The sequence below is a fragment of the Mandrillus leucophaeus genome, unplaced genomic scaffold, assembly GCF_000951045.1.
Source record: "Mandrillus leucophaeus isolate KB7577 unplaced genomic scaffold, Mleu.le_1.0 Scaffold150, whole genome shotgun sequence".
In the NCBI taxonomy this organism is placed as follows: Eukaryota; Metazoa; Chordata; class Mammalia; order Primates; family Cercopithecidae; genus Mandrillus; species Mandrillus leucophaeus.
This window is the reverse complement of record NW_012101477.1, coordinates 4,039,369-4,052,781: the sequence shown is the minus strand read 5'-3', so window position 1 is coordinate 4,052,781 and position 13,413 is coordinate 4,039,369. Positions and strand designations below refer to the sequence as shown.

Here is a 13,413-nt window from a genome sequence, read left to right as displayed (position 1 = left end):
CTAGAGTACAGTGGCACGACCTTGGCTCACTGCAGCTTCCTGGGCTCAAGTGATCCTCTCACCTCAGCCTCCCCAGTAGTTGGGACTACAGGTGCATGCCATTATGCTCTGCTAATTTTTAAAATTTTTTTTAGGGACAGGTTCTCACTATGTTGCTGAGGCTGGTCTCGAACTCCTGAGCTCAAGCGAGCCTCCCCCCTCTGCCTCCCGAATTGTTGAGATTACAGGAGTGCGCCACTTCACCTGATTGGTCTTGTCAAATATTTTGACATTAGAAAAGGGTTCCACATTTAAAAACCTAACTATTAGTGGTCAGAGTTCTTTCCAACCTTGAGCCTCTTGGTTTTTTTTTTTTTTTTTGAGACAGAGTTTTGCTGTTGTTGCCCAGGCTGGAGTGCAGTGGCACGATCTCAGCTCACCGCAACCTCCGCCTCCCTGGTTCACGCAGTTCTCCAGCCTCAGCCTCCCCAGTAGCTGGGATTACAGGCACACGCCACCATGACTGGCTAATTTTTTATTTTTAGTAGATACGGGGTTTCACCATGTTAGCCAGGATGATCTCCAACTCCCGAACTCAGGTGATCTTCCCGCCTCGGCCTCCCAAAGTGTTGGGATTACAGGCGTGAGCCACTGCACCTAGCCCGCCTCTTTGATTTTTTAATCAAGTATGTCAGGAGAGATAGGGAGCTCAGTGTGGTGTTTTCTATGGACCAAACTGCTTCTGTACTTTAGCAACCCAGGCCTTTAGACTGCGTGCAGTGGCTCATGCCTGTAATTTCAGCACTTTGGGAGGCCAAGGCAGGCTGATCATTTGAGGTTACACATTCGAGACCAGCCTCGTCAACATGGTGTAACCCCATCCCTACCAGAAACACAAAAATGAGCTGGGTGTGCTGGCACATGCCTGTAGTCCCAGCTACTTAGGAGGCCGAGACAGGAGAATTGCTTGAACCCAGGAGGCGGACATTGCAGTGACCCGAGATCGCACTACTGCATTGCAGTGAGCCGAGATCGCACCACTGCATTCCAGCCTGGGTGACAGAGTGAGGTTCCGTCTCAAAAAAAGAAAAGAAACATAGGCTTTTATGTACATGCATACGTATATGCATAAATGTCTGTGTGAAAGAGGTTATTGTTCTCAGCTTATAGACTGAGAAAACTGAAGCGTAGAGGGAATAACTTACTTTCCAGGGCTGCTGAGTAGAGGTGCTAGGATTTGAATTTAGGAAATTCAAATTTGGATTTGAATTTAGGACTTCAAAACTGATTCTCCATACAGGTTGTCACCGTTGCAAGCAGATTAGGAATCATTAGCTCTAGCAATAATGAATTGAAAGCCTTTTCCTGTTGATGGTGGTTTATTTCTAGTTATATCCTGTCTATAATAGCCACTAGTCTTGTGTTCTTATATTTTAATAGTAGCTTTGTTTACTTATTTACTAGTGGCTGCTTCTGGGTCCTCTTATTTTCTTACCAACCAGTTTTAAGGTAACATGGAGAAAAAGGAAAAGCACTATATTGGGATTTAGAAGCCTTGTGGTCTTGCTCACCATAGGCAAGTAGCTTAAACTCACTCACCTCAGATTTCCCTATTCTATTAATATAAAGAGAGACAAAGACTAAATTATCTCCTTCTCCTGGTTCAAATTACTGTCTTTCCTGTTGTCTGATATCTTGGAAAGAGTACTTCATGCCCCATTTGGAAGATCCTTTTCTGAAGTTAGCCAAGCTCCTAAGTTCTAGATGAAGAATTCTTGGTTTATTACAAGGTTTAGAAGGTTTCCTTTGACTTTTTCCATTTTCTTATTAGAATTGGACATCTTTTTTCATAAAAGTACCTTTTACAAATTATCCCCTTTCTTAGCTAGGGAACTTGGAATGTTGAGCTATATTTAGACACACACACATGCACACATTTACACTCTTACATTCTGATACAAATGCACTCTTCACATTAATAATTGCATTGTGTGTTTTCATAATTTATCATAATGATGCTATTATTGCTCATTACAGAAGTTCTCTTTTTACCCCCCGCCCCCAAGCCTAATTGAGGTCGAGACAGCCCATAAATGCGATAATATAGATTGCATGCTCAGAGGAAATGGGGTTGGTTTCATAGTGGAGTTTTAATTTAGGATTCGTTCTGGTGATGTAGCCTCTTCCTATGGTACATTACTTTGAGCTCAATATAACTGCATGTTCCCACAGCCCCTCATTATAGCTACAGCTTCTCACTGCTTTTTAATTAAAAAAAAAAAAGAGGGAAAAATGAAACCCAAAGCTTAGGTTGGATATTGTCTGGGTATGCAGGGAGTATCCTAGGCAGATTGCTTATTTAATTTTTTTAACTCCTTCAGAGCTCTCATGAAGATGTCTTGATTTCTGTTTCAGGGGTATGGTTGGAGCCCCACACACACACACACACACACACACACACACACACGTGATAGGCCTCAAGATTATTGGCATCTATCTATTATCGTGAAGTCTACTGTGAGCTTTGAGTGAATGGGAAACCTTTATCCTAGAAAGGCTACCAGCTGTGTCGTTGGTTGGTGGGAAATACTTAGCTTTTATACCACTTACCACCTATTGGGAGTAAGGCAGGGAATTGTAGAAGATTGTAAAAACCCTTAAAGGCTGATGTTCGGAAGTTAAGAGTTAATCATTTTTCTCTAGTCCTGTGGGCAGCAGAGGCAGAGAAATGACTTTATTAAGAACAGTTGCTTTTGTCATTCCTTCATCTTGAGGGATTCCAAATACCTTTCAGATACCAAAACAAATTAGTCTCCAAAGGTGACTGGTAAGAATGGCTTAAGCCTTTTGGGATTGGTTGTGTAAGACACAGGGAGAGCTCAGCCTGAGCTGTTGACCTCTGTGACAGGCTGTGAGTATTACATTCTTTCTGTGGATCAAGAGCCCTTTGGCTTCCCTTTGGTGAAATCAGTTTGACAGCTCTGAGCTTCTTCCCTGCTTACAATTCTTGTTTTGTTTTATATAACCCATCGCTCTCTCAGTGGTGAATATTGGGTAAATATAAATTAGGAAGTTTATTTCTTGGTCAGGGTGTTGAGTTAGCTTCATAATTTTTAGTGTGAATCTTTCACGAACAGGCAGGACTTCCACTTTTTTAGTCCATATTTCATTCAATGTTGCTGGAAAGGCAAATCCATTTTAGCTTGTATCAGGGAGCTGGAACCCCTCAGATGGAAATCCTCTAGGCCTGTGCTATTCAGTGCTGTAGCCACTGGCCTCATGTGACTGTTGAGTATATGAAATTGGGCCAGTCTGTATTGAGATACACCATAAGTGTAAAATACATACCAGATTCCAAGGACCTAGTGTGAAAAAAAGAATGTAAAATAACAAATTAGTAATTTTTAAATATAGATTACATGTTGAAATGATATTTTGGGTATGTTAGATTAAATAAACATATTATTACCTGTTTCTTTTTAAATGTGGCTACTAAAAAATTTAAATTACATCTGTGGCTTGCACTATATTTCGATTGAACACTGTTCCAGATTGTTAAGCTCTGATAACAAGGACTGCCTTTGTCTTGTTCACACTTATGTGTCCAGTACCCATCACAGTACCTCATACAGTTGGCACTTAGTTGAAGAAATGAATCCTAACTCTTATTATTCAGAGTGGTCAAATCTCAGGAATGATTCAAAACTTTTCGATTTGCAGTGTTAGTGTTTGAAAAAGAGACATTTGAGGGTTAAGAAGAGAAATGAAGAGAAGTTCTTACAGTTTTTGCCTTTAGAAGAGAAATATGGAAATAAACCATATCAGGGCCTTTGCATGGCGTATTCTCTGTTGGAGAGGGAGTTGGGAGCTGCTGTGTTGCTGAAGGAGCTGTCGCAGCTGGGTTCGGCTCTGCCAGAGAGTTGTCATGAGGAGCTAAAACTAAAGCTGAATACTGTGTGTGAGGGAGAAGGTTGGAGAAACAGTTGGTGAACTTAAAGGTAGCCCTCTTAGGGATGTTATACTTAAACACTATTAATAAAAGTTAACAGAGTTATTCTTGTCTCAAGAATCCACACTGGCCCTGTTTATCCCTGTGTCCCTAATTATACATGACCCTGTTGGAAGCCTGGGACTGGCAGCTGATTGCTTGAAGACCCTTCAAGCGTTATGACTCTTTAGTAAGTTATTTGTTGAATTAATGATTTAAAAAGTATTGTTTTAATGTAACCAAGGTCTTATGTGACATATTTATAGGTGAATGTTCTTGCCTGAAAATTCCTCAGATCTGTCTCAGTTAGGGTCCTGGAATCTTGGCAGATTGGCAGTTCTCCAGAGATCAGATTCAACTTTGAGAAGGGACCAGGTTGTCTTTGCAAGAGTTTATTAAAAGATCTTAGGCATCCTGTCTTACTGCTTATAAAATAGAGCTGTTAACTACTTCTCACTGCCAGAGATGTGGTGAAGACTGAAGTTCTGCAGAAGAAAAGTGCCATTTTAATGGGAATTTAATAAATGAAACTCCTCCCCTGAATTTTTTTTTTTTTTTTTTTGAGACGGAATCTCGCTCTGTCGCCCAGGCTGGAGTGCAGTGGCCGTCCTCCCCTGACTTCTGAAATGTTTGTTTTAAAGGAGAGGATTGGAGGATGTGTTTAAAGAGACATTGCTAGTGTATTTTTCTATTTTGCATTTCTTAACTGTGGCAATATTTAGCTTTCTCCTTTTAATTGTGGCCCACTGCCTTTTCTTTCTCTCCTCGGAGATAAACAATCTAGAAATCTCCTTTCCGTGGAGAACTATGGAGCTCATGCCTTGACTTGGCTGCTGCAGTAGGCTCACGCTAATCAGAATCGCAGCAGGGCTTCTTTTATGAGCTTGAAAGAATTAGTCTTCCCAGAGGGCTGAAGTTCCTTACCTGCTGAGGAGCTACAGATTTCCGGTTGGAAGGCTGCCCTCCTTTAGGATGAATCTACCTTCCCTTCCTCTTCTTACATGAAAACCACTACCTCCTTTTTTATTGTAGCTTGTCTGTGGTTACTGGCATGTTGCTTTCCTTTTTATTTTTCTTTTTTAGGGTAGAGTAGTAATGATGATAGTAGATTTTTGTAATTTTTGTCCTTATGGAAAATAGAGTGTGTTCATATGAAATTATCATCTAGCTCAGGGAGACTAGGAAGAGAGTGAAAAATAGCAGGTGGTACCCTACAAACTAAATTGTCGAATGCGAATTTTCTCAACAATGTCATATGCTCAGACTTACTAAAGCACCTGGGATGTGGAGCAAGCAGGAAACATGAATAAAGAGGGGAATGACTTTCTACCACTGGCAGAGTACAGTTCAATAAAAGTCAAAAGGGAAGATGTGTAACATGTATAATAGAAAATTTTCTCTTATTACCAAACAACTTAGCAGGCTGGCAGTGAAAGTGGCATTTTCTTCTGTTTGGTAGTAACGGACCACATTGCACCAAGCATATTGCTGGTGGGTGTGATTACTATATCAGATAAAGAAAATCTCATTGAAGAATCTAACACAAATGTTTTGTTGGAGAAGACAGAATCCTGTGGATTACCTCACAGTGATGATTTTATGTATTTATTTAATACCATTATGGTTTAGAATTCTTTCACTTGAAGTTCACAGAGGAAAGAATTATAATGTCCATTTACAGATAAGGAAACTAAGGTTTAGAGAGGTAGGCGACCGGCCCAGAGTCGAATCAGGAGTAAGTTGAGCTGAATGGAGACACTGGGCTGTTTGGTGTCTGGGCAGTGCTCTGTCTCTTCAGCTCTGAAGCCCCTTTCACTACTGCTCTGTTTTATTCTAATTTAATGGAAAACAACACTAAGAACTTCTTAATTGATTGCATTGTAAAAGGCAAAATGAGCTGGCTGCAGTGGCACACACTTGTAGTCTCAGCTACTCAGAAGGCTGAGGCAGGAGGATTGCTGGAGTCCAGAAGTTCAGGTCCAACCTAGGCAACATAGTGAAACCTCATCTCTAAAAAGTAAACAACAACAACAATAAAAGGCAAAATGAGGTCCTAACAGAGTACGGTAGAAAGGTCCTTGGCCTAGGAGTCTGGAAGTGCCAGTTCTGTTTTCAGTGGTGCGTTAATGGTTTTGTGATCTTATGTAATATTTGGCTTCTGGGCTTTTATTATTATTATTATTATTATTATATTTGATTTAAAAACTTTTAATTAGCAAATAATTGTATATATTTATGGAGTACAAGGTGGTATTTTGATATATGTCTACAGTGTGGAATGATTACATCAAGCTAATTAACAAATCCATCACCTTTAATATTTTTTCTGTGGTGAAAATATTTAAAATCTGTTTTATCAATTTTTAAATGTACAGTGCATTATTTATTATATTCAGCATACAGTGCAATAAGTTACTAAAGCTTATCTTCCTGTTTAACTGAAACTTTTCTTTTCTTTTCTTTTCTTTTCTTTTCTTTTCTTTTCTTTGAGACGGAGTTTCTCTCTTGTTGCCCAGGCTGGAGTGCGATGGCACGATCTCAGCTCACCGCAACCTCCGCCTCCCGGGTTCAAGGGATTCTCCTGCCTCAGCCTCCCAAGTATCTGGGATTACAGGCATGCACCACTACGCCTGGCTAATTTTATATTTTTAGCAGAGACAGGGTTTCTCCATGTTGGTCAGACTGGTCTTGAACTCCCGACCCCAGGTGATTTGCCCGTCTTGGCCTCCCAAAGTGCTGGGATTACAGGTGTGAGCCACCACGCCTGGCCTTACTGAAACTTTATACTCTTCAGTCAACATTTCCCTCCATTCCCTTCCTCCACAGCCGCTGGTGACGATCATTCTACTCTCTACTTCTATGAGTTCAGCTTTTTTAGATTCCACATACAAGTGAGATTACGAGGTATTTGTCTTTCTGTGCCTGGCTTATTTCGCTTAGCTTAATGTCTTCCAGTTTTATCTAGATTGTCTCAAATGTCAGAATTTCCCCGCTTTTTAGAGCTGAGTAGAATTCTATTGTGTATATATACTTTTTTTAATCCATTCATCTAGTGACGGACGTATAGGTTGCTTCCATATCTTAGCTATTGTGAATAACGCTACAACACACGGGGCAGATATCTTCTCAGCATACTGAATTCGATTCTGTTGGTTACATACCCAAAAGTGGGATGGCTGGATCATATAATAATTCTGTTTTTAATTTTTTGAGGAACCTCCATCTGTTTTCCATCATGGCTGTATTTATTTGTGTTTCCACCAACAGTGCACAGAGTTCTCTTTTCTCCACACCCTCAACAACACTTTATCTTCTGTCTGTTTCGTGATAGCCATTCTGATAGGTGTGACATGATAACTCATTGTGGTTTTTCTTTGCATTTCCCTGATGATTAGTGATGGTAAGCATTTTTTTTCATGTATCTTCTGGCCATCTGTATATCTTCTTTTGAGAAGTGTCTATTTAGGTCCTTTGCCCAGGCTCTGGGCCTTAACTCAACTCTTCTGTAAAATAGAATTGGGAGTACAGTAGACATTCAGAAGTTACATATGTAATATTTTATATTTGGACTACTTGTGAGTAACTATAGAAAAGGCTTTGTAATCTTTCATAGATGTGAATTAAAACCAGGTGCTAAGAGGTTGACATTGGGAGTTAAATCTTGACTAGTACATGAGCCTGACCCGGCGTCACCATCTTAAGATAGCTTTGTTGCTATTTCCATATACATAGGAACTTTTGTGAAATGGCAAAACTGTGTATAAAAAAATTCCCACTGACTTTCATGGTATATTTATAGAATCATTAAGGATCTGAAAAATGACCACATAGAGCTTTACTCCATGTGGTGGGAGAAATTGTATGCTGGCTGCTTTTGAGTCAGAGAATTCTTGAAAGCTTTTAGGATATTTGCTGTCTATGCCTTGCAAAGTCTTTTTTTTTTTGTATTTTTTGTAGAGTTAGAGTTTTACCATGTTGCCCAGGCTGGTCTCAAACTCCTGGGCTCAAGAGATCTGCCCTCCTTGGCCTCCCAAAGTGCTGGGATTATAGGTGTGAGCCACCATGCCCAGCTTCTATGTCATGTCCAGCTCTAAAATCCTGTGTTTCTTTTCTCTCAGCCCAATAGGGGCACAAAACGTCCCCGGGATGATGAAGAGGAGGAGCAGAAGATGCGTCGGAAACAAACTGGTACTCGAGAACGTGGCCGCTATCGGGAAGAAGAAATGACTGTGGTGGAAGAAGCGGATGATGACAAAAAAAGGCTGCTTCAGATTATTGACAGAGATGGGGAAGAGGAAGAGGAAGAGGTAACGTGGCAGCGATGGGTGGGAGCTGAGATGGCTGGCCCTATAGAATGTAATTTTGGGCCAAATACTCAGCTTGTCTGAGCTTCCCATCTTCATCTATAAAATGGGGTTAAGAATTCATATTTCATCGCGTTAATGTGAAGGTTAAGTGGGCTAGGGCAGTTGGGAAAGCATCTTGCGAGATGTAAAGAACAAGACAGAGTTTTCGAATTATTCCTTATTATGTACTGTAGGGGAGGGTCAGGGCAGGCTTCCTGGATCTTACTGAGGACACATAGAAGGCACTTGTGTTATTACCTTTGAAAGAGGGGTCAAATTTTATCAAGTGGAAGGAAGGGCTTTTTAGGCAGAGAAAATGGTGGTATTAGCAAAGCAACAAAAGTGGAGAAGTTTAAGGGAGTGCCACATTGTTAGGTATTTAGATGTGACTGCAAAAGTACAGCTTAGGGAAGGAGACTCCTCAGGGCCTTTCTCTTTGCTGTTCCCCAAGATGCCTTGGGGCTTTTCCACTCATTCCTGCCTCTGGACCTTCGGACCTCTGTGCCCTCTGTTGGAATGCTCTTCTTCCTTGATGCTTTGTATGGCTGGTTTCTTCACATTCAGGTCTCAGTGAGATGTTTCCTCTTCCAAGAAGTCTTTCCTGTGTAGCCCTGCAAGCCGTTCTCTCATTCCCTCATCACTGTGTTCTGTATATTGTCTGCACAGCATGTATCATGATTTGAAATTCTAGTTGTTTATTGTGCTCATTGCTGTCCTCCTCCCAACCTCCCATGAAAACAGAGACTGGCTCTGTTCTGTTCATAGCTCTATCTTTGGTACCCAGAGCAATACCTAGCTCTTGTGGGCCCTTAATAAATATTTATTGAATGGATAAATGAATGAAGCTGGGAAGAGTGGAGGTAAAATATCAGTGATTAAAAACGAAATGACCTTACCTCTGTGTCTTTTTAAATCTTTAAGTGTTAACTTGTATGTTATTTCACTCTGGCATTTTGTTCAATATGAATTATGGAAATAGACTCTTAAGAGCCAGCTGTTTTTTGGTTCCCTCAAAGACACAATGCTAAGTTTGGATTTAAAAAATGAGGCTGGCGTGTGAATCTGAGAAGAAGAAAAAATGAATTCATATTCCAAAAAGGTCTTTACTGTGTTGTGACAGTACCTATTTCCTTATTAGGATTTGTACTAGTGTTAATTTGGGGGTCTGCCCCTAAAAGATGATGGCACTTTAGAAATATGTGGTGGGAGACAGTCCTGAATTTTTGAATTTCCTCTCTGAGGGCAGCAGCCTTGCCAGGGCTTAGACAAACAGTGTGTGTAGCACATCCTCCCTCCTTTCCCTCCTCACCAGCTTCTGCTCAATCTGTTAGCCCTGCAGCAGCAGTTAATTGGCAGGTATAATTCCCATGTAGGGCAAGGCTGGTACTGGAGGATTAGGATAGTAGCTGTCATGGGTAAGTGGTTTCTAGCCTGGGAGACAGAAATGTAATGTGGGACCAGCCCTTCTGTTAAGGGACAGGGAAAAAGAGATCACTTTGTAAAAATGACACATGGAAGGCTACAAGTCCAGGAGTTATTTTCTCACTGCCACCAAAGTCCCATTTGATGAACAACAAGTGATGCTTGCCCCTGTAAAGTCACGTGAACTTGTAAAATATTATTGTCCTTTTTGTGCTACATCACCAGCATTCATCTTTCTGAAATCTCCCTCTGGTTTCTGACGTTGAGCTATTGGAGATACTGCTGTGGCTGATGACTAAGACTGATAATTCAGTTTCCCCCAGTGTTGGAGAGAAATTAAAGGAGGGAAGGCCAAACTCTGGAGAGGCTAGGACTTCGGAAATCCCGTGAGAGCTGTGTTAACACTAATGTGGTTTTTCTCCAGAGTGGGGCACGATGTTAGCTAAGAAAAAGAAAAGTAGCAGATATTGAGCTTGCTTGAAAGTGATTTAACCCTTTCCTAGAAATGTTTTGATTATTTTAGTTAAATTCTAGTGGGATGTTGGGTACAGTGTGCCTGTTGCTAATAATAACCATAACAGCTTGCATTCATGTAGTTTACAAAGCACTTTTATGTACATATTTTCTTTAGGTCATCTCTATGACCTTCAGAGATACAGGTAACATTTTCATTCCTCCCCTCCCTTCCCCTCCCCTCGCCTGTCCTCCCCTTCCCTCCCCTTCCTTCCCCTCCCCTCCTCTCCCCTCCTCCCTTCCTCCTTTCCTCCCTTCCTCCTTTCCTCCCTTCCTTCTTTCCTTCTTTCCTTCCTCAGATCTTCACGGAGTACCTGCTGTGTGCCAGACACTGGAGAGTCTACTTGTGCCACAGAACAAGTAGACATGGGCTAGCAATGGGGGTCTTTGCCCTGGTTTGGAGTTGGAGAGATTATCTGGGCAGATCCTGCCAGATCCTTACATAGATCATGTGAGGGGTTTGGGATTTTATTTTCAGTGTGTGGTGGATGAATTCAGGAAAGATTTAGGAGTTAGAATTAGCTGGACTTGATGAAGCTTTGAGGAATATATTCAGCAAAGTAACATTGTCACATGGCTAGTAAGTAGTGAAATTAGGCTCTGAGTCTTGACTGAGCCAGGACTCTGACTTGTTTTTACCACATCAGGGAACCTCTCTTTAAGCTGTAGACCCTGGGGAGGAGGTAGGGGTTCGATAAAGAACCTTGGGATCTAGGAATCATTGGTATAATCTAAGAAATGTGTTATGCCGAAAATGAATTTATGGGTAGCTCCCACTTAAAGCCCAATATGTGGAAATAGAAATTTAATAATAGAATAATAGCTAACATTTTTGAGTACTTATAAAATTATGGAATGATTCAGTGCTTTCCAAAAGGATCTATTTCAGGTTCTCTTAATAGCAGTTTCTTTATCGCTTTTAGGCGTGAGTTATGGTCAATGACTACAAAGCTGTGAAGCTTTGAGTTGGGATAGTATTGAGAGAAGCAGGGTGCATTGCAGCACACTAATTTAAACTGGAAGGTAAACTGAAGATAAAATGTGTGAAATTTTAGTGTAGATTTTTTGGAGAAAAAATGATTTAGTTTTGAAATATTCATTTTATTTGCTTTCATAGGTATTATTCCAATGTATGAAGCCAGAAAATTCTGTATGGTCTACTAGCTTTTTTCTGCATTCTCTAGGCAGGGTTACTAAATTCTTGATGCTACTTCAGGATTCAAAGTACCTGTCTGAATTCCTTCTCAGCATCTAGTAAGGACCAGGCAAAGTAATATATAAGAAATACTAAGCAGTGACTGTAGCTAATTAACAACCATTCTTAGTTAACGCACTGTACAAAAACAGGCAGTAGGTTGGATTTGGCTCATGGGCTGCAGTTTGCCAACTTCTGCTGTAGGAAAAGATTAAGGGTCACTGTCACTGACCCAGAGTTTGACCTTAAACAATTCTTTTAAACCTTTCAGTCTTATCTTACATGTATAGCAAAGGAAGACAAGGTAAATGTGTAATAATATTATCTAATATTGTTGCTTACTCTGTGCCATACAGTGTGCTCAAGAAATGTTTGTTGAATGAGTGAGTCTTTAACACCTTTTCTTTTTTTTTTTTTTTTGTGAGACGGAGTCTCCCTTTGTCACCCAGGCTGGAGTGCAGTGGCACAATCTCGGCAACCTCCGCTTCCAGGGTTCGAGTGATTCTTGTGCCTTAACCTCCCGAGTAACTGGAACTACAGGCGTGTGCCTGTATTTTTAGTAGAGATACGGTTTTGCCATGTTGGCCAGGCTGGTCTTAAACTCCTGACCTCAGGTGATCCACCCATCTTGGCCTCCTGAAGTGCTGAAGTGCCGAAGTGCCCAGTCAGTGTTTAACACCTCAAGCTGAATTTCCTGTGTTACAGATAGTGGGCATTATGTGAGACATCGAAAGTGATATACACAAAAAGCAGCATGTGACTACAGGCCCTTACTCCTCATTGTAATTGGGGAGATAAAGTGTGTACTGTGGCCGGGCACAGTGGCTCCCACGTGTAATCCTAGCACTTTGGGAGGCTGAGGTGGGTGGATCATGAGGTCAGGAGATCGAGACCATCCTGGCTAACACAGTGAAACCCCGTCTCTACTGAAAATACAAAAAAAAATTAGCCAGGTGTGGTGGCGTGTGCCTGTAGTCCCAGCTACTCAGGAAGCTGAGGCAGGAGAATTGCTTGAACCTGGGAGGTGGAGGTTGCAGTGAGGTGAGATCGTACCACTGCACTCCAGCCCGGGCGACAGAGCGAGACTCCATCTCAGAAAAAAAGGTGTGTACTGTACATTTAACCCAGAAAGATCAATGGCAGAATGAGGTGGGGTATAAGAGCCACCGGAAAGTAGTGACAGTGAATGTGAAACCCCTGGGGACTGAAGTTGTTGCATTTGTCTCTTTGTACCAGGAGGAGCCATTGGATGAAAGCTCAGTGAAGAAAATGATCCTCACATTTGAAAAGAGATCATATAAAAACCAAGAATTGCGGATTAAGTTTCCAGACAATCCAGAGAAGTAAGGTTCTGTTCTACTGACACCGTGTCTCCTCTGTGGCGTTTCGTTGGCTACTTTTGTTTTGGGTTTGGTTTGTTTTGGCTTTTGTGATTTGGGCCAGGAATCCCAGGATGACCTCCATGTTTGGGAAGTCACTAGAAGGACTCCTAGGACTCAAAGTCAGTGATACTCAGGGCTGTGGTTTATTACACAGGGCACACAACAGGATCAGCAAGGGAGAAACACAACATCAGGTGGCGTCTGGAGAAATTCAGATACAGGCTTCCTATGTTTTCTCCTTCCCAGTGGGTGGGATCATACAGACATGCTTCTTTCTTCAGCAGTGAAATGCATCAACATATGTGCAGTGATGCTGTCCAGGGAAGACCATTTGATTGAGACTCTGAGTTCAGGGTTTTTATGGAGGACTGGTCATGTAGGCATTTTCTGCCAGTAATAACTAACAAAATTGTAGGCTCCTGGAAGGAAAGCAGCTGTTCAGTGCCCTGGGCTGACAAAGCAGCAACCTTATCACTTAGGGAACATTTCAAAAGCCAAGTTCCTGGCTGCCAGCCTAGGGCCAGCCTTGTAAGCCAGCCCTTTTCAAGATCAGCCCTGCTATGTTAACTCTCCTGCATTATTCTTTTC

The 13,413-nt window shown here is 41.5% G+C and overlaps 1 protein-coding gene across 1 annotated transcript in view; it reads left to right on the top strand.

Annotated features, from left to right (window-relative positions):
* Positions 1-13,413, top strand: part of CTNNBL1 (catenin, beta like 1) — a 180,276-nt gene that overhangs the window by 30,318 nt on the left and 136,545 nt on the right. The window contains exons 2-3 of the mRNA XM_011974984.1: positions 8,086-8,274; positions 12,680-12,786. Of these exons, the coding sequence (XP_011830374.1) occupies positions 8,086-8,274; positions 12,680-12,786 (296 nt within the window). The remainder of the gene's footprint in view (positions 1-8,085; positions 8,275-12,679; positions 12,787-13,413) is intronic.